The following is a 24,687-nucleotide window of genomic DNA, read 5'->3' on the forward strand; positions in this document are numbered from 1 at the left end:
GGAAGGCGGTATTCTAGAAGAGGCGGGACGTACACCGATATGGTCATTGCGAACAAAGGACGAACAGCGTTCATACCGAGTTTGGTCATGAGCAGGAGGACGTCATGGGTCTAGAAGTACGAATCGCTTATCTGTATATGATTAGTTTAAATGAGGGAATATAAGTTTAAAGGTCCGTGTTGAAAAAACAGAATGCTGCTTATGAACAGTATTGAAGCAATGTCACTGGTTTGAGCTTGTTTTCCCACGTGTACGGTTGGTCGGGGTGCGCAAATAAACACGCATGATAGCATAATCTGAATGACTAATCGGCTTAAAAACACGCTCAGACTTTTCTATTGGTGTCTCGCTGAAACTGTCCCTATAACAATGATGCGTTCGGGTTGTTATGGAGAGGAAGTCGGGGAATACGAATCTTGCTTTGTATCTCCGTAAAGCGTAAACTGCATTTTTTCAAGCATTTGCAGCCAAATAAAACGCTCCGCGTGGGTTCCTAAACTCTGCGATCGTCCGTCTCGTCGTAATTTATTCATAGTTTATGGTGATTTATCTGATACCTGCATCACCTGAGCGCTGGTGGACACACCGCGCGCGTCACGCGTTAGGGCGGGGCTTACGGGTCCTCCCATCCAGTTACACACCCGAGAGAAACACATACGCGCGGGTCCGGACACAGAGCCGAATACCAGACCGGATAGAGCGAAGAAAAGGCCTGGACGTAACCGAACAGTGCCGAAGATGTCTTTAGGTGACCAGCAGTGGTATCCCACCAGTGTACAGGTAACGGTACTTCAAGCGCGAAGCCTGCGGATCAAGGGCAAAAATGGCACGAACGACGCGTATGCCATTATGCAGGTGGGCAAGGACAAGTTTTCCACCTCTGTGGCGGAGAAGTGCGTCGCGCCCGCTTGGAAAGAGGAAGCGACGTTTGACCTGCCGCTCGTCCAGCAGGGGCACGAGGAACGATGCACGCTGTACATCATCGCCATGCACCGAGCCCTAGTCGGGCTGGACAAGTTTTTGGGACAGGCTGTCATCAACTTAGTGGACCTCCATGCTAACAAATCACGCCAAAAAACAGAGTGAGTGTCATTCTGTGATGTGAAGTATACAATAAACGTTTCAAAGGTTACGTTGGCCACATTGAAAGTTAGTTTGTAAAAGTGGTGCTAAACAGTGTCATGTTATGTTTGCTCGTTGCTTTTGTTTGGGCAGATATCAGCACCGCACCCTTGATAAACAATGTTGGGCAAGTACAAGTACACTTTGCCTCCTTGGTGTTCCTACAACTGTTCCTCTTGTTTGTGTCTTCGTGAATATTAAGTCACCTTCAATACTAAAAGACGTGTGATCTGTATTTGTCTATTTATACAGACGAAGCAGTAATGGGTATACAGCGTTTAACACTAGACTATAAAGTATTTGATCGTCTGAATATTATAGACTATTGTACATCAATATCACGTGTTCTTCTGGCATAAGGTTTATGTTAGTCACACTAATACGGCATCTTTATTCTAAGATGACAACAGAGTTCTGCCTGCTTTATATAGTTCTGCAAGGGCTTTTAATGTCTACCAAATGGATATTTGAACATTTAATGAAAGTGAAGCTGAAATGTTGGTTTGTGGGGTGTTTTAAATATTGTTTCAGGAAGTTTAACTTTGATGATTCGTGTTTTTAATTTGACGTGTTTGTTTAAACTGTAAGCAGAACAGGTTTATTCCCTTTCAGTTTGCGATTACGTATTGTGTGACAAACTGCATGACTTGCATTGTCGGTATTTACATATATATAGTTCACCCAAAAATGGTCCACATCGACTTGAACATAGTCATTTCTATTCCTAATATGGAAAGTCGATGGGTACCATTATTGGTGTACTATTCCTTTAATATGCTCACAAATGTTTGAAAAATAGCACTTGAAAGGTTTTCTTTTTTTGCTGTATTTTGTTGTCACAACTAAGTGAACGGAATGTAATCCATCACAAATTCACATAGAGGGCCTAGTGAAATTACAAATAATTGTAATGCATTCCTCTTCCCCCATCCCAGACCTGTACTACGCACATAGCAGCTATTCATTAATTGACGGGCATGTGTGACGCACAAGGTTGAGCTAATGGATTGTGACAACTTTTGCTTTCCAGCAACATTTGTGAGAACACTGTTGTTATTCTCACGAACCCCTGAAATATCGTGGCAGTAAAGATTTGAATTCTAAAACGTATAATTTAGGAACACAAAAAACATTCATCATAAACATTATTGTGTTATCACGTCCCAATTTGTCTGAATGCATTAGAAGTTGTCATTTAAGTAAATTTAAAATATTGTAAAAACGGTTGGATGTTCTACTAGATGTTGTCAAATTACAAAAAAGATCAATAAATGATTGATAGAATATTCATGTGTAATAAACAAAGAAATAGTGGATGAAAGAAGTGTCCAGGACTGATAATATCATCATCCGTAATGTATTTTTAAAGACTCTTTAAACACACAAATATAATTCAATTAGGTTTGATTTAATCTGAAAAAACACATCTACTTGGCCCTTTTAAATGGCGTTTAAGTTTTACATTTAGTAATTTATCAGATGCTTTTATCCAATGCAAGTTGAGGAAGCAATAAGCGATATGTCATAGAGGAGCAATAATACAATAGGTGCTAATACAAAATTACTAGTTTCAACAGAAGCATATCAATACCTTTACCAATACCCCGGCTATCCATGGCCTATCGAGCTTCCCGCTGTGCTGCAGTATTGCTGCCTTCAGTCGTAATCCTGCAGACGGTAGCCTTGCGCCAGTGGCTCCTCAGCCAAGCGCACAAACCAAATGTCTGAACCTGTCGCAACAACACTGCATCAGTAGGGTAAAACTAATCTGTTTCAAGACGGCCTAATATGTGGGAAATATTAGTAGTTCTGTCTTGGCAGGGTTCAGTTGGAGGAGATGCTCTTTGATTCCAAGCTGAGATGCAGGCTGTAATGCGAGCTGTTACAGTGGTATCGTCTGGGTGTCATTAGCATAACAGTGATAGGAGAAGCTGTGTGCCTGTATGATAGGTCCTAAAGATGATAGGTCCTAAAAAAGCAGCGGTCCAAGCACCTATCCCTGAGGGACCCCAGTGATCATGTGGTGGGCAGTGGACAGCGAGCCCCTCCATGACACCTTGAAGGATCTGCTAGATAGTTAGGATTTGAACCAGCAGGGAGGAGTGCCTGAGATTCCTAAAGATGACCGCGTTGACATTAGGATCTGGTGATTGCAAATAAGACTCCGCCTTGGCTAGCCGCAGTGCTTCTGTGACCGATAGCAGTGCAGTCTCAGTGGAGTGGTTTGTTTTGAAGCCAGACTGCTTGTCATGCAGTAGTTTATTCTGGGATAGATAGGAAGATATCTGGTTGAAAACTGCCCTTTCAAGTGTTTATGCAATAAATGGGAGAAGAGAGACAGGTCTGTAACTGTCGGTTGTAGAGGGGTCTAATATGGGTTCATTAAGTAGGGACGTGACTTGGGCCTGTTTGAATGTGGATGAAAGTTACAAGTTGACAAATAACTTTATATTTTTCTTGTTAAAAACGAACTAGAACTTATCTTGTCACACTGTACATACTTTTCCCCTTCTCATTACCAATACAGGTGTTACATGTTTAATATTCAATTAAAATATATGAATTAATGTATGATAAATAAAAACTTGCTTAGCTTGTTTTTAGCAAAATATGATTGACATTTTGAAATGGTTAAAATGTAAGTAAAAGTTTTGAACTTCTTGTTTTAAATTAATATAAAGTGTATTTAAGTAAATCATGTTTGGCATCTTAGAAACCAAGATTTCGTGAAAATCACCCAACTAGATTTGTTTAATCAGTGCATTAACTTTAAAGAGTGGATAACAGACGCAGTTTCTGCAATATTAATCTTGAGTACCTATACAGTATTATTGCATACGTCATATCTTAAGAGTATTAACTTGCCCCACAAAAAGAGTAGTTCTGATTGGATCTCTTCCCTCCCTAACATTGCGTCTCATTTTTATCTGTTGTCTAAAGTGTCAGTTATATTTCGTCACAGTCTCCGAAATTAACTCCGGCCCGGCAAGTTCCGTGCTGTGTCTTTCTATGACACTTATTATATGCTACACACTACTGACACGTTTGCTGCATTAATAAAGTGTGCGTGTCTCTCAAGATTCAAATAAGCTTTGTTGGCATATTAAAATACATTTTACATTGCCAAAGCACAGGAAAATGTAATATGAACATTCTGTACAAATACATATTAAAATAATCTGTAGGTTGCTGCTTGATCATATCGCACGTCCTCGCAGGCCGAACATGCTTTTTTTGCTTGTAGATGGTACAGTCTTTGCTTTATTATTCTGAATGTTTTACTCCTTGTACTTGCTCACCCTCTCCACAAGGCCCAGAATCACTGTATCATCAGCGAATTTGAAAGTAGTAGTGGAGCTGTGAGAAGACACGCAGTCATGTGTATATAGAGAGTAGAGTAGGGGATTCAGGACACAGCCCTGTAGCGTTCATACACTCAGGGTGAAGGAGTTCGAGGTGAACTGGCCTACTTTCACTAAATCAGGTCTAACAGTGAGAAAATCTTAGATCCCATCGCGGAGTGAAGAATTCAGGCCAAGATTCAGGAGTTTGGAAGTTAGCTTACTGAGAACTATAGGATTGAAACCTGAGCTGTTGTCAATGAATAGCAGCCTTACATAATTTCCATTGTTGCTGTCAATGTGCGTGATGGAAGAGTGCTGGATGTGAGAGATGGCATCCTTCAGCAAACTGAAGAGGGTCCAACGTATCAGGGATAGAGGAGCAAATTTAGTTTTTACAATATTCTTTCAAAGACCTTTACATGACTTTTGACGTGAGGGCAACGGGACCGCAAGATTAAAGAGTTCCTGTTATGAAAGAACCTTTCTGAAAGTGCTGGATGAGTGTATCAAACACAGAAATACTATGTCTAACTTGTTAGTTTACCATGTTAAAAAGCATGAAGAGCCAGCACGTTTAACAGTGTTCAGAAGTCGTAATGCATGAAATAGCATGTTAACAAATGTTTAATTACTAGCCCAACCCTTTGCATAGGGTCCTTTGAAATATGTAAATTATTTCCCCAAATTCCATTTTTTCCAATTAAATTTTCTGGAATCTGTGTTTTCCATTTTCTTACGATACTATAGTAATATTTCTGCCCACATGAAAAATACTTCAGTATACTTACAGTATAGGAACACACCTAGATACTACAGTTTTTCTGAAACTAATGAAAAAATCCCGAAAAAATATCTGCCGTAATGCACAATTATGTTATTATAGACCAGTATCTCTCCAGTGCCTTTTGCATGTTCTTCTTTTGTTTTTTTTACACCTACTTACATTAAAGTTATTTTTCTTCAACGAAGGAGATAATGAAGTTTTTTTTGTGTGGGCGTGTCAGAGTTAATTCAAATAATTTTATTTTGACGGTTTGTCGCAAAGACCTTTTCAGTGCATGTTTGACAGTAGCTTTAGCACCTGTGGTTATACTTGACTTACTTGACATAAGAATGGAATGCGTCAGACTTGAAACGCAGCCCATGCAAGAGATATTTTGCTGCATAGCAAAGTTCAAGTTTGGTGAACTCTGACCTGCGAATTCGTGTAGCGTGACTGCGTGGGACCAATAATGATCAAAGCGTCACTGCGTGACCTCTCGGTACAGAAATCTAAAGGATGGGGGAATGGGTCTTGGCAAATTTCATAACACCTTCCGAACAAATTTTGCATGCTCGAAGTCTAATCTGACCGTGGCGTGACTCAAATGAAGCGGTGAAATGCTCATGAAATAAACTCCGAACAGCTCTGGAGATGTGTTTGCATCCCCATATAGTCATGTGTCCTCTTTATAACTGTGGAGCTTGTGCTATATAAAGTCAGGCTAGTCTGATCTGTACGTTGTGAGGTATATAGAGCTTACTTTGAGTAGAACTATGCGAGCTGTTCACCATACAAATACAAAGGCCAAAGGGTTTTCTCTTTATTTGCCTATTACGTCAGCTGGTTGATTTTTCCATTGGCTTTCCTGGTCTGGCCTAGCAGAGAGAGACAGATGATGTGAGACTTGCTTATTTGCCTTGAGTTTGCCCAAGTGACATGATTATCATGTAAAGCACTTGTGTACCTGTCTACAGAACACTTAAGACTTTACGTTCTCATTCATTGTTTTAATAGTTATGATGAGGCTGTTTGGGCGTATAGGTTTACATTTTATAATTGGAACGCAATGATGTGAACCATGCACGCACCTTTGTGTTACGTAATGGCTTTGTAAATCTACGTCAATATGTGTTGTACTTGAACTTTAACGTGTGAAACCTTTCTTTCTTTATTTCTCATGTATATGTTGCTGCAGGGGATTAAATTGAGCCTCTTCTCTTTTTCTAGAGTCCACTGGTCTTGTGTTACTGTCCTACTTCATGGTAATGTTGATATAGCAGCTTTTGACATTGAGTCGACTGTTCATTGTTCTTCATAGCTGAGAGTGGTGGATCTCACCTGACGGGTCTTCTTTTAGAAATTTTTCAACATCTGTAAATGCTGTGTTAACTTTGATGTTCATTTAGACTGATGTATTATTATTATAATTGTACTTAGTGGATCAGTGTTATATTTTAAGCACAAAGGAAACTCTAATGTCTAAAGGTAACAATAATGTCAATGATTTTCTTCTTTCATGTAGGCCGATAAGCTGATATGACTTGCTGCGCACGTTTGTTTGTCTCTGGTTAGCTGAGGGCCTTGGTGTAGTGTTTCTCTTTCACACATGGTTACCTGTTTTTTAATGAAGGTTATTAGTGGGAACTCATGGTTCCTGTCAACTCTTTCCCAATGTGCTCCAAACACAGAACAGTTACAGCAAGTTGGCTCAATAAATCAGTAGCTTTCCGGTTTCAGTTCATGGCATGTTTTTATTTATTTATTTATAAATTCACACAAAAATGATCTCTCAGTGTCTACTTCCCACTCAAGTGGTTCAAAACCCCATTTTCTCTCATGAAAATAGATATTTCCTTGCATTCAGGTCATATCTGAAAATTAAGTTATTTTTCAGTTCCATATCATTTAAATGCAAAATATGACATATGATCATAAAACTGAACTTCACATTAGATTTACATTGGGAAATTATCAATAACATAGATAATCAGAAATTGAGAGGTTGAATGGGTATTGGACATTACACAGACCTGCATTGCATCAGGGCATCACAACTCAATGTTTTGGCCCAGCCACAAATGCAGTTTTAGCTGATTGAAATTGCATATGATCAGGATTAAACTTTTATCCATAAAATAAAAATGTATTTCAGAATATCTAGTTGTTAATCTTAACAAATAAAAACAGATCTAGTGTCAATATGTTAATATGATCTAAAATCCTATAATTTTGAGTTGATTCATTTGCTGGTTGCTGCAAATAACACACTGTTCCTAATGCTTAGTGTAGTTTACTGTTCATTGTTTGAAGCATTGAGGTGAGATTAGAAGCCGGAGTGGTTTATCAAGCAGTTGGCATTTCCCTGTCTTGAGAGAAACAGTTAGGCCTCCTGTCATTGCTGTGTGTGTGTCGGGGGCGCTCAGCTATGAGGAATGTGTAGGATGTTGATATAATGTCTATTAGTGGAGTTTACAGCATGTTCTCATAACTCCTGCTTGCTTCCTTGGAAAAATGGGAACTTTTAGATTTGTGTGACGAGACTAGACACAAGACTGGGTTCACAAGAAAGAGACTAGATTCTTAGACATATAGGAAACATTTTATTCACCTTAACACAAAATGCAAAAATGATCAAATCAACTTGTTCTTTATGAAACACATTAAACTTCTATTTGAATGAATTATAATGTGCAGTAATAAACAATATGTAAACACTGCAAAATGTTTGTCACAAACTCAAATGACAGGCAGTGGTTGCACAAAACGTATGCTTTATTTTCTCAACAGGCATAGCTTTTAGTAAAGAGCTGCGGTTGTTTTCTCTATATGCTTTTGCATAGTGCTCGTGTTAGCAGAGGTGGTGATCATATCGCACTGTCAATCCTCCTTCCTCCACTGACTGAACCCTCATAACCTTTAACAGTTAAGAGACAGATAACCTGTTTCTGAAGAGGTTTGCCTGTGAATGTATTTAAAATAGCAAAATGTGAACTTGCATTTGCCATACTATACTTATGGTACAGTCAGCTCTGTTGCTGTTCAGCCGCATACTGCGCGCTCCTAAAGCGCAGGAAACACTAGTGCTTATGTGCAAGGCGCTGCAGATGCGAGAGACGCGAGGACATTGAAACCTGTCATTTTAGCGGGGGTTTACATAGAAAAACTGTGGGAAAGTAAATAAATAATGAATAAAGCTCACAAATAAAGCAAAATGGGCACACATTTCTTAAAATGTAGATGCGGATTCATTCACAAAGTAAATACTCAATATGGAACACATTTTTAATAAAGTTTTAAAAGAGTTGTCCGAGGCTTCGTGGGGTTGACGTTGATATCAAGCGACCTTAAGTGTAGTCTGTTTATAGCATTGTGTTAGCTTTTTACTTCTCCCCATTGTATTTTGGCTTCAAAAGTAACAAATGTGGGTTTCATTTGTAAAGGTTATCTTGAAAGAACATTTTCGGGAACGTGATTAAAAATGGAGTTTAGTGCAAGGTGCTTTTCAAATAAGATGATGTCGTAGATATTCTGGTGCTCTGTTAGTTTGTCATGCAGTCCCTTTTACCCGAACAAAATTTGTTTAACCGAAGTCAATTTCTGGGGCGCTGACTTGTAATTATCTTCTTGAAAGAACTTTCCTTATCTAATTCCAGACAGTGGGTCTCATTCACTAAGCATGCAAACATATACTGTTAACGCATGCAATACATTTTTTCAGATTAACGCATTAAAATTATATTTAATGCCATTAACGCAACATCCGTTTTTTCTGTTATCGCCGTGTAGCGTTACATAAAATAATCATGCTTTTATTCATATAAAGGCATTTAAACTATTAAGGCGCAAATTTAAATGGTTGTATTGACACGTCCAGTATAGATTGACAGATTCTGGCTGTGGAACACGGCTCAACGCAACACGACAGCGGTCCCGTCTGGTGTACACATAGGCTCTGTCAGAATCTATCAGACAGCGCACCAGCGTCAAATTCTTTTTCATGCTTGAATGAACAAAAACACAAAAGATTATGCCAGAAAGCACATTTTTTCAAACTCGTCTTCAAAGAGTTAAATAAAGTCATAGCTTTAATGAGGATACTTCTGCATTTCATGTATTTAGCAGTAAAGACTGTAAAGTGTTTGAGAACTTTATTTGTTTTCTCTATGTTTCCTACCTGTTAGACAGGGCACACTTATTATAATGGGGTTGATTAGTGGTAGAAAAACACAAGATATTTAATAAAGAATCAGTTGCAAAGCCAACAATATAAGAATGTTAAAGAAAAGTGTTGTTTCTACATTAATTTGGAGATGCGATATTATAATAATGTAAAAGTATGTTTAAAAACATAAAAGCTTTGTGTGATTAGTTTGTTAATTGTTTTTAAACAATTGACATCACTTAAATAAACATTCTAAATAATGTATGTTTAATTTCACTATACGTGTAACGTGTGTGATTAATCGCACGAAAAGGTTGCGATTAATCACGATAAAAATTTTGAATCTATTGACAGCCCTAATACATATACAGTATATATATATATATATATATATATATATATATATATATATATATATATATATATATATATATATATATATAGATCCTTACATGTGTGTATATATATATATGTTTTTATTATTTTATCATATACAGTGAAAGAGTAAGAAATGCTGCGTTTGACTGTAGCTCAATCTGCAAGGTTTCTCTGAATAGCAGCGCTTTTGCAGCCTGCTAACAGGAACTCCGTAAACTGTGTGTCTGTATAAAAGGTGTTTTATTGTGTATGAACTGATTTTGAGGACTACACGCTTGGAATTACTTGCGAGATTACATTATCCTCCCATCTTTTTGTCACAACAGACTCCAGGATTCATCCAGATCACATGCAATGACTACAGCAACACTGTGACACCACAAAGCTGAATGTGATTAAACGTGACGGGTGCACAGTGGGAGAGGCTTCTGGAATTTTATAGTTGCCTCCGTATATTAAGTTGTAGAAAGTAAAAACAGTGTCTTCTTAAAACGCGTTCTTAAAAGTTTCATGTTTTCTAAATTCATTTTAAATTCCTCCGAGGAAACAACTAACATCTGAACGTTTCTACTAGACAACATATTTTATTCCAGTCATATCCCAACAAATACAGTCCCACTCAAATTAATTCCCTCTCTTTCTCTAAAAAAGTACATCACATTGCTAAATAAAATGCGTTGAAATTACTTTTTATTTGTTGTCTTGAAGCATATGTCTAGGAATTCATGTTCCTTTTAGTATCCAGAAGTCTAGTCCAACCCTGAATTCTTGGAATGCTGCAGAAGCCTCTCCCACTGTGCACACGTCACGTTTAATCACATTCAGCTTTGTGGTGTCACAGTGTTGCTGTAGATCTGGATGAATCCTGAAGTCTGTTGTGACAACAAGATGGGACGATAATGTCTTGCATTCAATGTTAAAGTGATTGTTCACCCAAAAATGTGACTTTCTTCTGCAGAACACAAACAGAGATATTTCAAGAACCTTGGTAAAAGAACAAGGATGGTACCCATTCACTTCTATTGTATGGACACAAAACCAATGAAAGACAGTGGGTACCGCCATTGTTTGCTTACGAAATTCTTCAAAATATCTTTTGAGTTCTGTAGAAGAAAGTCATACAGGTTTGAAATGATTCTGTAAATGATGACAGAATTTTCATATTTGGGTAAACTATCCCTACAACAGGAAGTGAACTCTAGAAGTCTCTTAACTGACAGCTTTGCTGAAGGCAGGTTTATAGTCCGGCGGAAATAAGGAGGCAAGTGCAGTCAAAACAAGACCAATGTTTATCAAGAGTGGGCTGAATGTTGTTATCTGTGTGATTTACTGGTACAAGGTTCAGCCTCCATGTGAAAGAACTCGCATTGAAGTCCTTCCTTGGCCGAGAAGTGCAAAACAAAACAACACGTTGCAAAACGTCTCGGTTACGTTTGTAACCTCCATTCCCTGATGGAGGGAACGAGACGGTGTGTCCCATCTGACGGTTCGACACAACGTCGAGAGACCGACAGAAAGGGAACATGTTAATAATGCATTACACAGATCTTGGGAATACTTGATTCTGATTGGTCAGCTGTCAAATTCTTCTGTCAGGTGTATAAGGTGTAATGACCACTGGGCCGTTTCATTTAAGTTGTCCCAGGTGAATGCTTTAAGCTAGTTTCACACCTCGCATTACTTTTTGCAAGATGTGTGGAAGTATATAAGTTATATTGCAAACTGGATCATAAGTGAGGATCGGCTTGCTCTTTTAAACTGATTCATGGTTTTGGTCTATGAAACATATTTATACTGATAAAATCAAATATAATATATTTATAAGACTGCCCTCTGACTAGTCTATTAAAAAACGGACACGGACGTTTGATAACTTTTCACAGGAAGGTTGTATTTGGGCAATTCCAGCATTGTGGATGTGACATTTTCAGTCAAAACTAGAATTTCTTCAATACCAATACATAACCTGTTTATATTTTGCTAAACCCCTGTAGGGAGAGACCAGACATCAGAAACTCTGTGTATGCAGTTTTTCTTTTTTTTAAAAGAAACCAATTCATGTGTACTTTGTAGAACATACTCGTAGGATTTCGGTCAATTAAAATGTGCAGACCAGAAGCACTTCTACCAAACAAATGAAGAAGAGATGGCTCTTCATAGACCACAAAATAGTTATTTTATTTTAATTTTCATATCCAGAATATGGATCATTTTGCATGTGACTATTCTTTTATGGACGTGACAATTGATCTACCTGACTATGGCAAAATCATGATTTAAAAAATTTAAAAGAGTCCTCATGTGGGTATATGAACCATCAAATGTTGACATCTTACCTATCAGTATGGTATAAAACCTTTGGTAAACCTTAAGGTTGATATTTGCATGGAACTGCACATTTTATAACATCTTATCCTATATGTTTAAATTCAAAGGTTGTAACTGTTAACATAGCTACATATAATGTAATATAACACAGTCAATGCAAGAAATGTAAGTATGCAATAGCCTACTAAACTTCATGGACCACTGGGCTCAAGTTAACACCTGGGAAACTCTTAACTTGTTTTTTATCATTCCGCATAACAGACAAGGAACAAAACAGTTTTGAAGTCTAATAAAGAACTCATTTTCTTTTTTTCAGCTGGTACAAGCTGGTTGATCGAAATGGTAAACAAGATAAGGACCGAGGTGAAGTTTACTTGGATATCCAGTACATGCGGAATAACCTGACAGCAAGCATGTTTGACCTCTCCATGGTAGATAAGCCTCGGTCCGGCATCTCCAAGCTCAAAGACAAGATCCGCGGGAAAAAGAAAGACGGTTTCTCGGATTCGACTTCTGAGATCGTGTCCATGGCGGGAACAGACAGTGAGGTGGAAGGCGAGGACTGTTTGGATTCTCCCAAGAAGAAATCAAAAATAAAATCTTTGTTTGGACCAAAAACAAACCTCCACAAGAATGTGTCTAAGTCCATGTTGACCTTGGGCACCCTGCCCGAGAAGAACAGTCCTCTGAGCCTTAGCAGATCGTCAGGCCTTAATGTGGAGTCCCCTGATGGTAAGATCAATGTTATTCAGACAGTTTAGATTGTACATTATGTAGAATATATACTTTATTCTTGTATATATTGTATATAAATGAGGGAGTTAGTTCTTAATGTGATGTAGTACTTGTAGGATTAGAATTAAAACTAAAAGTGTCTGCTTTGATTTGTTTGTGTACAATTCGTACTTTTTCTAATTTAAAAACGTGAGGTTTGAGCAATATTTTTGTCTTCACGTCTGAGATCACATTACTCAGAATATATTTAGATAATTTTAATGATTTTACTTTCATTTGTTAAACTTTGAAATAATAATAATAATATTAATGTATTATTTATTTACAATTATTTTGAAAAATTACCAAATTTGTATGTAAAAAGAAACATTTCAAATGTTGGATCAAGGTTATTTTGGTTTACAAAAATTAAAACTTTAAAAAGGTTCCTGTTTACTGAAATCAAATCTATTTCGGCCTATAAATGATTTTCTAAACAGAATTATTATATTAAATAAAATATTGGCATAAAATTATTATTATAAAATAAATCTCAAATTTGAAATGTTGCCTCTTAAATGAACTGAAATAAGTTTAAAAGGAACCTTGGGTGCAGAGAGATGTATGGCTTAATATATTAACAATTAGCTTTTACTTTTATTAAATGTGAAAATTTCATTACCAGTTAATGTGAAATCCACCATTATCGTTTACTTTATACATTATGAGAATATACTGATAAACAATAATAAGATGCTTGCGGTTTGGTTGTTTATTCTGTATTCGAGCACACGTGAATATTATCCCCATCAGCTAATGACTGAGAGAGAAGACTATAGACTACTAAAAAGTCAAAATAGGAATAAAATACATTTTATAATAGTTAAAAACATTGCGATCGAACCCATGACCTTGGCATTGCTAATGCCACGCTGTTACCACTGAGCTACAGGAAAGCTCAGTCGTTTTAGCATTTTTTATATTTTGATTATTTATATATTTATCCTACATTACCTTATATTTACTGAAGAACCGAAAAGTGTGTCTGTGTTCATTTTGGCTGCCATTTTACATAATCAAAAAATAACATGGCGGCCCCTCTTAGGTTAAAATGAGTATTACATTTAAGTTTTGTTTTAAGGAAATAAAATATTTGATGTGTTTCTAATGACAAATGCTAAGCCATACATCTCTCTATACCCCGAGTTCCCTTTGAGGTACTAAAATAATAATAATAATAAACAAAAACTAAACTAAAACTGAAATAAAAAAAAAAAATTAGGGATACCTGTATCGGTATCGGGCCAGATACTAAGCTCGTGTACTCATAAAAATGCACCGATGTGACAGAAATTTGTTGTACTTTGAAAGTTTTGTGAAAAGACCCTTACAATTATATGTGAATAAGTGTTTATTCATTAAGTGTTTGAGGTGGAGTTGTTTGTAACTATGGATCTATTCTATTTTTATTAGTCTCACTGTGTTTGTAAATGCATCGGTATCAGCGAGTACCAGAAGAATCGGTAAAAATTGGTATCGGCGCATTCCCTAAAATGAATCTCATATAGCAACATAAAGAATAAAATGACAAAAGCATATAACAAATTTGATAAAACTAAAAATCTAAGTCTAAAAAAGAAAAGAAAAGGTAATAAAAAATATGAATAATACTAAAATCTAAACTATAAACCTACAGATTAGTGATTTTCACTAGTCACACATTGATCGTCACTGTTTACGGTACATTTTATACATCATTCAATATGGCAATAATTTATTTTCACATTTTCTTCCACAGTGAAAAAGAAGTTTAAATTTCTGGGCCACAAAAGCAATGGCAGCACAGACAACAAAGGCCCCTTTTCTCTTCTGAGCCGCTCTAAACAGAACGTGTCAGAGCAGAATAACCTCTGTATAAATGGCAGCCACGTTTATGCGGAAGACAAAGATCCTAAACCTGGTTTCGGCTCCACGCTCAGTCTAAACAGCTCCGGAAAAGGGTCAGTAGAGGACGTTCGAAAATACCATCAACGAAATATTTCCGACGTCTCCGTTGATTCATTAAAAGCTCTGAGCATCCCCTCATACAAGCCTGACGTCAAGGACAAAGATCCACTTGTCCAACAGCGCCCTCTGGAGGACAGGAGCCTCGCCTCGCACGAGAATGAAGAGAAAGCTAAGAAACAAGAAGCAAGAAGCCTGAAAGAGATGCTGGACCGACAGGAAGAGCAAGAGAAGAGGAGACGGCAAGAACAGGAGGAAGAGAGGAAACGCAGACTAGAAGAGCAGGACAAGAAACGGAAGGAAGAGGAAGAGCTGCAGAGGAAGCGGCGCGACGAGGAGGCGCAGCGAGTTGAGGAGCAGCGGCACCAGGAAGAGAACAGAGTAACTGAAAGGCTCTCCTCTCTCTTTGGCATTGGTAAGAAGAAGGAGGAGAAGAAAGAGGAAGCAATCGCTCCAGAACCCAAACGTCTTGAAGCGCCGTCCTCCTTAAACCGGTTTGAAGATATTCCCCTAACCCCAGATAATCCAGCCTCTTTAGTAGAAGAGAGATCCGTGGACCCCCGGATGGGCGGCCGGACCGTCCTCTCTCCAGCGCCACCCACTAGTGCCTTCTCCAATCGCACGGCCGCAGTCAAGCCAAGGTTAGTGCTCATATGACATTACTAAAGACAGAAAAAGCTTATCCTGATGCAGTAGATCAGGTATCATAGAGATGATAGTATCTTTGTTGTTGTCGTGACCCAAGTAAGTGGTTTAGGGTTCATGTTTAGGATAGATTAGAGGTTCACTGACTGTTTTTCAAACAGTCAAACCCCCTCTAATGCAGTTAGCTGCTTAAATAAATCTACCACCTGAGAGCGGAAGAAAAACCCCGGCTGTAACTCTATACTACTAACATCTCTCTCTGCTCTGAGGAATAAGAGAGGCCTGACGGGGAACTCCTTTGTTCATGGAAACTGGTTTTACATAGATGGTTAAATATTACAAATGTAAATAAGATGATGATGCGGGAGTGCCGGGACATTAAGTCACGTTTGTTCACTAAAGCAGTTTAAAACATGGCAACATATGCGCGGTATATTATAGACTTTGTTCTAGCTTTGGAAAGCTGCATTCAAAAGTTCACCCGAAAATGAAAATTCTGTCTTCACTTACTCACCTTCTTATCTTTTTAACTTGTATTACTTTCTTCCTTCTGCAGAACACAAAAGAAGATATTTTGAAGAATGTTGGTAACTGGCACCCATATACTTGTATTGGTTTGGTGTCCATAACAGAAGTGAATGGGCGCCAGAGCTGTTCGGTTACCAACTTTCTTTAAAATATCTCCCTTTGTGTCCTCAGAAAGAAAAAAAACAGGTTTGTTAAATGATTATTCATACATGTTGGAATTGACCAAAGGGTGAGTAAACGATGACATCATTTTAAGGTGAATTATCACTTTTGAGAGTTCACTTTAAGCCTGGAAATCAACTTTATTTGAATGTACTTAAACATCAAACAAATAATATAAAATTAAAAAGTTGATAATGGTATCTTTTCAAATGTTTTCATCATTTACTTTAGTATTTATTGTAAAACTGTTTTTTTGGGTGGACTATCCCTTTAAAGCAAAAATGCATACAGATACTTAAAAATTTCAAATGCTGTACTTTTTACTAGAATTCTAATAATTGATGATGGCTTTATGATACTTGTAATTATGAAATGTAAAACTGACAATTTCCTTAAACAATTTTGTTTGTCTTGTGTACGTCCATTATATCCTAGTCAGTGTATTGTGAAATGATGAGTATCTTGCTTGTCTGGGATGAGAAGATGAGATCATCTTTTGCTTGTGAATGGTGGGGTTCAAGTATCAGGGAGTTTCTCGGGAGAAACTCATGTGTTCTCATAGTATCTCCATGAAACATGGTGTCTTCCACTTGTCTGCAAACATTTATCATTATCAAGACTGAAGACAGTATACGAACACTGTTTTTCAAACGTAATACTTTTGTACTTGCATTTTACCTTATTTATAACTTTCATGGCTTTGTTTTCATGGCTGTTAATGAAAGACTGCTAAATTTAGCCCCTTGTGTATGCTTGACCTTATGTCATTCATAACGTGTTTCATAACCATTTATCTCTTAGCATGGGCATGACAGCATTGCATGATTTGCATTTAGAAATGACGACTTGTTTCTACGTAACCTACCTGTCTTGTTTGACTGAAGGCGATTGATTGTTTAGAGATAATGTGAACTGATTGTCAGGTGCGGATCCTCTGGTATGGAGAGAAACTAGTTGTGGAAAGATCATGTGAGTTTGTGCTCCTACAGACAGTGACAAAGAGACATTGTGTGAGCACAGAAGTCTGAAGGATTTATTTAGCACTGGATTTAGTTCTGTTTTCTGGTGGTTTATAAATATGGTGAGTAGATAATTTTTCCATAGCTGATTATAGTAAGACTAAGAACATGCTTTTGTTGTGTATGTTCTTTGAAACGTTTAGATTTGAGAGATCAAGGCTGTTTTTCTTGTCTTAATATAGAGACTGAAAAGAATCATCTGCATTTCATTATATATTATTTGAGATGCCAGTTAGAATCTTTTGTTAGAGCATTAGATATAAAGAAATTAATTTGTGTCTCTCATCTACAGTATCGGTTTAACATTTTACCTTTTTAGGAAAATCTTCATTGCTCGATTGTTGTGTTAATATGTAGAGTTTGAGGTCTGATAAAGAATTGTAGAGGTTGGAACATGAAATCCATCTGTCAAAATGTTCATTGTATGTGTTTAGTTATGTATTTAGATTCACTGCAGATGAAAGTTTTACAATGTTTTTACTCTTTGGCAGATTGGCTACAAGTGTGTTGCCTGAAACGGATAATAGCATATCCCAATTTTCCCTTAACCCTTCTACGCTTTCCCTGTCCCTCCCTAGTGCTCCTTCCTCTGGTATGTTTTCTGAACTTCATTCTTCTCTGGCACCACCTAAACCTCCAAGACTGTTCAGTGAATCCCCTAGAAGCAGCATGGAAGGAGTTGACTCTTTCAAAAAGCGACAGGCCCCCCACCCCCCTGGTTTATCCATGGGCTCTTCCAAGACTGAAAACTACAATTTAGATAACGGGGCACAAGTGCATAACTCCAGTTCTGTTCCACTTCCAGACTATGAAACGCTCTTCCCCAAGAAAAGACATGGGGTGAAGTCCCAAATGCGTTGGGATCACGTTATTGCAGAGGTCAGCCAGAGAAACTGGGATCTCTCAGAAGAGATGAACGTAGATGGACCTGTGGCTTTAAAGGACAGAACCTCTCTGAGTCTCAACCAGCACCAAAAGAACCAAGAGGCATCTCATCCGGCCAACTTAATACACAAGGAGCCACTCATCCCACCCAAACCAGCTTCTGCTTCATCAAAACCACTGGTTGAGGGTTTTGTACAGTATAGACGGCATTTACCTCAGGAGACAGAAAGAGAAGCTTTCAAAGCAAGAGAGAAGCCAACACCAGCCGCTAGAACCCTCAATTCAAAGGCTGATAAGGATTCAGTCGCTGAAGATGTTGCTAAAGACATGCCTTCAGTCAAACCCAGACAACGTTCAGTAATCAAGGACCCAGTCGGACAAGTCCAACCAGACAAGCAGGTTATAAGTCAACCTGTGGCATTAGAAACAATCCAAGCTGAGAATGGTGGCATATTACGTGCACCCACAAAAAAGGGAGCTACCCAGAGAGAAAGTTTCCATTTGGAGGCGTCAGATAAAGCAGTCCACTCCACGATACATTTTTTAGAAAAACCTGCCAATGAACCCAAGAAAGAAATTTCGTTTGACCCATTCCCCAGTGATAACTTAACATCTAAAGAATCTTGGGCTGTACCACAGCAGAACAAAAAAAAAAAAGATGAACTCTTAACAAGTGGCCTTGATAAAAAAAGGAATCTTGAAGTTAAGGCGGTTGTGCGTGCTGATCATAAGGATGCCATATCCGCAAGCAAAAAGACAACTGATTCATTCACAAAGACCTTTGAGAACAGAACAGCAGCAAAAACGGAAAACAAGAACCAATCACCCAGTTTCACTGAGCAAGCCAGAGCCACGTTCCAAAAGAATTTTTCACTCCGAAAAAAGAATTCTCGCCAATACCAAACTACCACAAAAGCCATGACGGAGAAAAGTGGCCTGGACAGATCGGTTTCTCAGTCTTCACAAGATACTGACGATGTTGAGCTGACTGTAACTAGTGTTGGGATGCCCAACAAAACAGATTCCACTCTAGAAGCATCTGACCCATCTTTGGGTGGCGTTTCTGGGGGAAAGACCACGGTTAGTGCTTGGGTCTCGCCTTCAGAGGCGCAGGCAGTTACATTGCAGAATGGTAGTGGACTTGCAGTTTCAAATTCGAGGAGGTGAGGATAGTACCACCAACCGTATCTCAACCCCCCCATACTAACAACTACTAAAATTTTCTAACAATTCGTCGTCCCCAATGTTCTTTGAATCAACAGCAGCCGTTTACCCTTAAACTACTCTAATCAATATCTGGCCTTACTAGATTTAAAATGTGTCTTTGGCATTTGTTCAATTGGTTGCTTGGTGGTTATTTCTGGGGATTTTCAGTGTTGGGATTGTGACATAAGGTTTGGTGCTTGTTGTTGCTGATCACATTTGGTCTGTGTTAGTGGCGCAGACATTTTGAGACTTGTGCGAATGAGGAATTGAGCAGGGTCATGACAACACTCATATGTTTTGCTTTGTGGGCCATATAGAGATTTGGCTTAAAACAAGTACATTCAAGATTATAAATGGAGCCATCTGTTGAGATGAATGATTCTAGCTTGTGTTGCATGATATGGTGTTGCATGTTATTTTTTTTCTTAAACTGCATTGCATTCACTTAATCTATTGCAGAGATGTTTCGTCCACTCTGAGTTTTACGCTTTCATTCCCTGCTGTGCTTTAAAAATATTGTTGTATCGGGTTGGGTGTATTTGGAATGGTTTACTGTAGTATGCTACATTGTGACAATACAGTGATTTTACGTTAGCTATTTTTATTTAACTACATTTATATGCTCACATGACACTTTATAAGGTACACCTTTTTTTCTAAAAAGAGCCATTAAAAGATGAATACATTGTGGTCGAATCTACTTGAATGGGGGAAGACAGACGTCTTTAAAATCACTGGTAAAATTATAATTAAATTACATATTTCAAACCCAAAATTCAATTATTATTCTTAAGCTCGCGTTGCATTACAAAACACATTTTGTCAAGGTTTCTTTAGCAAGTTTGCATGCGCACATATTGGCAAGCATCTCTGTATAGAGCCCCACCACGTATAATTGTAACCACCACATCAATCAGCTGATGACTAGCTGGACTTTCTCTGAAAGGACGGCCATATTGAGCATTGCATTCCCTTCCCATTCATAGTAACGGCAGTGCCGCATCTTATATCTCTTATATTAGGACATGGTCAGTTTCAATATTTTTTTATAAATTTATTTATAGTAAATAATGCTGAGTTAGACTAAGGTGCCAAATGTATGCCAGGAAAATACTCCCCACACACTTTTGCTTTAGCCCTTCTTTACATATTGTGTTTACAGAGATGTTCATATCATGGTTGCAACATGCAGTTATTGGAGTTACTGTTGCTTTTCTTTTAGCTTGAACCAGCTTGAGCCATTTTTCTCTCATCTCTTCCATTAACATAGCACTTTCACAGCTCGCTTGATATTTTTTCCTCTTTGTACTATTATCTGTAAACTCCAGCAATGGTTGTGCGCGAAAATACTAGTAGATCTGATCAGGAGTTTCTGAAATACCCAAACTAGCCCATCCGGCAACAGCCGTGCCACATTAATAATGCTTTGTAGTGGCTTCCCCACTACGATTTGCTCTTCAGCACAAAAATATATTTTTCATATTTTTATATTTATAAATATAAATATGTGATACAAATTTAAAAGGTGTACCTAAAAAGTGTGTGTAAAAAGTGTTTTTGCATTCTTTTCAGCTGTCATTCATAACTTTCAAAAGGTTAAAACAAACACATTGTATTGCACAATATAGTATCTATCTCATCTGGTTTGGTCTTATTAAAGAGGCAGTTCACCCAAACATTTCAATTCTGTCATCATTTATAATACCATGACATTTACATTAACATTTAGTCATTTATCAGATGCTTTTATCCAAAGCGACTAATAATGAGTTCAGGGAGCACTAAGCCATATGTCATACAAAGAGCAATGATACAATAGGTGCTAATACAAAGTTACTACCAGACCAAAGTTAAGCCAGACCAATACCTGTTGAGAGAACAGTATCTGTCAAGTATGAGAGTCAATAAGGGATGAGCAGGGCTCAATTTTCTGGATCCTGATGCGTCACCTCTGAAATCCGATCGGGCACCTCATTTGGCAGAACCCGCTCATCAATAGCTAATGGAAAAACATTCGTGCTGACCTGTCGTGTGCATATATTTCATTAAAAAGCATGTATAATGATTATAATGGCAAAACTATTTAATTTAGATAATGAACAGGCTGTCAAGTTTAAGATGCTAGAATATTATAGCGTAGGGGGCCGGCACAATCGCTTGAGCTGTTCCATATAACGGCAGAAACAACTTAAAAACTCTGTGATGATTTATGGTCAAACCGATGAGACTGGGATTTCGTCAGACACGTTAGATACTGCAAAGTTATCTACTTTTAGTCGTGTACACACTTGCACTTAAAACAGAGCATTCATCTCCTTTCCTTTTATTTACAGTATTTCTGGAGCGCTGCGCCTCACAGACTGAACCAAACTCAGCAGCATATCTTCAGTTTTTTCACTTTCCAGTTGTTAATCTGTTATAATAGATGTCAAACATTCCGCGTATATTTATTAGTGTCGCGCGTTTTGCATTGTATATTGAAGTACAGAGAGTGAGATTTGTGGTGTTGGACAAATGCTGCGAAGAGACGCCGAAGAACTGGTGAAATACGGCTAACGGTGTGGGCTGTGTTTGTTTTACATGCAGAAATATTCACAACATCATCATTATGACAATAAACTGTTTCCGTCACCTCACCTTGCCTGAACTGAGGCAAACTGAAGTTAAAACTGCTTCTCGCACATTCAATTTCTTTTATAATTCTGAGATTATCCTCGCATGTCCGTTTCCATTTAGGCTTTTAATGCGCATTTTCGAAACATCTAAATAGTTCGATAGAAACTATTGCACATTCCGTTACTTCTCCCCACCCCACCCATTTAACTTGCCGGATCTGCCACGCCCCCTTAGAATTTACAAATTAAGCACTGGGGATAAGATCTGTTTGTTTGCTGACATTCTTCAAAATATCTTCCTTTGTAACGTATACAGATTTGAAACAATCCGAGGTTTAGTAAACAATGACAGAATTTTCATTTTTGGGTGAACTATCCCTTTAACTTCGACCTATTGCAGGTCGAGCAGTGTGTTATCTGCAGTACTGTGCAGAGCACTCACATTTTCTGTATGCAATATGAGAAGTACAGCATTCCAAAAATACCCTGCGTCTAAATGTTAATGAGGGAAAATCGAAGGACGTCTTTGTTCTCTTTTCTGAGGGTTTAATGTGATGTTTCATGATGACATTCCTAAGTCTGTTTTCTTTTGCAGGCCTCACCCGGTAAAACCCATGAGCACCACAGAGAGCCAGCCCACCAGTGGTGTCAGCGTGGGGAAGGATATGAAGACCCTCACCATAAGGGAAATGGCTGAGAAGTCAAAGGTACAGTTATTTAGTAGCGGAATTATCTTTTATTCTCTACTAACCCTAAAAAGTACAAAATAGTTAAAGTATGTGTATGGATTATAATATTGAAAGAAAAGGGATTGCAGTATGTATTGACTTTGAAATAATAAGCTTATATTCTATGGCCTACTTCCACTTATTGTGTCTTCACTGATTACATGTTTTCCTTCAATTTGCATTTTCACTGCACATGCAGAACACTGAAAGCACCCCGTACACTCAACTCACGCAGGAGGAGCTGATCACGCTGGTGGTGAAGCAGCAGGACGAGCTCTCAAAGAGAGATGACAGGGTCCAAGAGCTGGAGGATTACATTGATAACCTTCTGGTCCGCGTCATGGATGAACAACCGACTATTCTGTTTTCACTTCAATCCAAATGTTAGGATTCTAGCATCCGACTCCACTGAGACACTTTAGCACTGTGCGATTCGATTCGGCTGGTGAAGCCAGATATGTACTGGATATCAGTCGGACGCAACTCTAGTGCGTCACCTCTTCTGCTTTATATATTAGTATTCATTGCATACATATGCACATCCTAACCTGACCGCTAGAATCAGATCTAACCGTAAACGGCAGGGATCTCGAGGGTCTGCTTTTTAAAGCTCAATAATGGGGTGTTATTGTTTTTCTATTTGGATATAAGCTGGGTTCAAGCTTTCTCCATAATCTCTCCAACAACAAAAACACATCCAAATTCTATGCACAGTTTGCTTTTCGTTTAGGCAAAGAGAGGGCTTCATAATGCATGAATTATTTGTACAGTGTCTAAAGTTCGAAGAGCTTGTACCTTGTGCCTGATGTGATTTTCTGTTAAGATCATACTGCTGCCGTGCATTAGGGCTGATGCAGCCTCAAATCTTTCGGGACTTGAGGTGTAAACTGTTGCTGGGAATGTGCTGTACGTTTCGACTGTAAACTCTTTTTTCTTGAAAATTGTGATATATTTATGAAGGAGAGATTATGGAAAATATTCTAAACTACTTTTATTGAAATTTCTTAAAGCAGAATTATAAATTGTGACTGTTTATTTCAGCTTTTGTTTCAACACTAGATGTATATAGAGTTTTAGTTTTCGTTGACCTGGTCAATGGTGGCTGTATTTGTATGTTTGCTCATTTCAGAAGTCAAAAGTGCATGCACAGCTGAACAGGCAGCCAGCCAGCTGTTAAATCCGTCATGTTCACCGAATATTGGTTTGTGTTTGATTTTCAAAACGGTTAATGCTAGTGTCTGCTTTTGTAGTATAGCTATATTGACCAGGGATCACTGTGTGTCCTTTTAAGACTTTTTAAAAGAGAATTGCTATTTAGCACACAATACAGTGGTATAGGTGGACTTCTGTACATACTGTAACATACTGCAGTTCTTTAATGAGAAAGTAATAACTGTGTGGTTTCCTGAATTGCTGGTAATTTGGTACTTACTTGTGGCCTATACACGGAGAGCTTATGCGTTGGGGATCCAAAGATGTGCAGCCTTCCACTTTGTTGCAGTACCAGACCAAACCCCTCATTTATTATTCAGTTTAATTTGACTTGATTTCAAACTGGACTCTAATGTGTAACTATGGGGAAAGCAATACTCCCATAAAAATCTGGTTATTTGTTTGTCTGTCAGTGATTTTCTGTGTTTTGGTCCTAAAGCTGTATCTGCTAACCGTGTTGTAATGTATTCATTTATTTTAAGTCATCATGAGACTTTATAACCGGACGCTTCCAGTGCGACATCTCTTCATAGCAAGTTGACTGTTAATAGACTCTAATGTCTGAATTTAAATTAAAAGCCTTTAAATAAATAAAGACGTTAAGCACATGAGAACAAGATAGCATATGTTTTGTAGACCTGTGCCTTCTTTTTTTATTTAATATTCTTTTAAGCCTTTAATGTGTACTGATGTGTCCGAAATAACAACATAAAAGTAATTTGATTATGCCTGACTAAACTGAATAAATCTTAACTAAATATGTAAACCTGTGTTTGTGTTGTACATTATGCTGGTTACACTTGAATGTTTAGCACTATAACTTATTAATTTAACAGATCAATAGTGCATACAAAGGAAGTATACATGACATG

The 24,687-nt window shown here is 37.9% G+C and overlaps 1 protein-coding gene across 4 annotated transcripts; it reads left to right on the top strand.

The window, feature by feature from the left end:
- The first annotated feature begins 45 nt into the window (after positions 1-45).
- On the top strand, positions 46-24,579 carry rab11fip1a (RAB11 family interacting protein 1 (class I) a). Of its 4 annotated transcripts, XM_079467463.1 has the most exons (5): positions 46-1,082; positions 12,414-12,829; positions 14,610-15,456; positions 22,471-22,582; positions 22,803-24,579. In XM_079467463.1, the coding sequence occupies exons 1-5, from the start codon at positions 739-741 to the stop codon at positions 22,989-22,991; spliced, it is 1,908 nt and encodes a 635-aa protein (XP_079323589.1). In that variant the 5' UTR covers positions 46-738; the 3' UTR covers positions 22,992-24,579. The 4 variants fall into 4 exon arrangements, with proteins under 4 accessions (XP_079323589.1, XP_079323590.1, XP_079323591.1 ...); XM_079467465.1 differs by lacking the exons at positions 46-1,082; positions 12,414-12,829; positions 14,610-15,456 and adding exons at positions 17,128-17,231; positions 17,661-19,217; XM_079467466.1 differs by lacking the exons at positions 46-1,082; positions 12,414-12,829; positions 14,610-15,456 and adding exons at positions 17,128-17,231; positions 17,748-19,217.
- The last annotated feature ends 108 nt before the right edge of the window (positions 24,580-24,687 follow it).

This window comes from Barbatula barbatula (assembly GCF_947034865.1).
Source record: "Barbatula barbatula genome assembly, chromosome: 11".
Classification (NCBI taxonomy): Eukaryota; Metazoa; Chordata; class Actinopteri; order Cypriniformes; family Nemacheilidae; genus Barbatula; species Barbatula barbatula.

What these genes read in the sequence shown, in the direction of transcription:
- rab11fip1a (XM_079467463.1), top strand. Translation starts at nt 739, where the DNA reads ATGTCTTTAGGTGACCAGCAGTGGTATCCCACCAGTGTACAGGTAACG. An exon ending in ACGGCCGCAGTCAAGCCAAG is followed by an intron (nt 15,457 to 22,470) that starts GTTAGTGCTCAT and finishes TTTCTTTTGCAG; the next exon opens with GCCTCACCCGGTAAAACCCA. An exon ending in AAATGGCTGAGAAGTCAAAG is followed by an intron (nt 22,583 to 22,802) that starts GTACAGTTATTT and finishes CTGCACATGCAG; the next exon opens with AACACTGAAAGCACCCCGTA.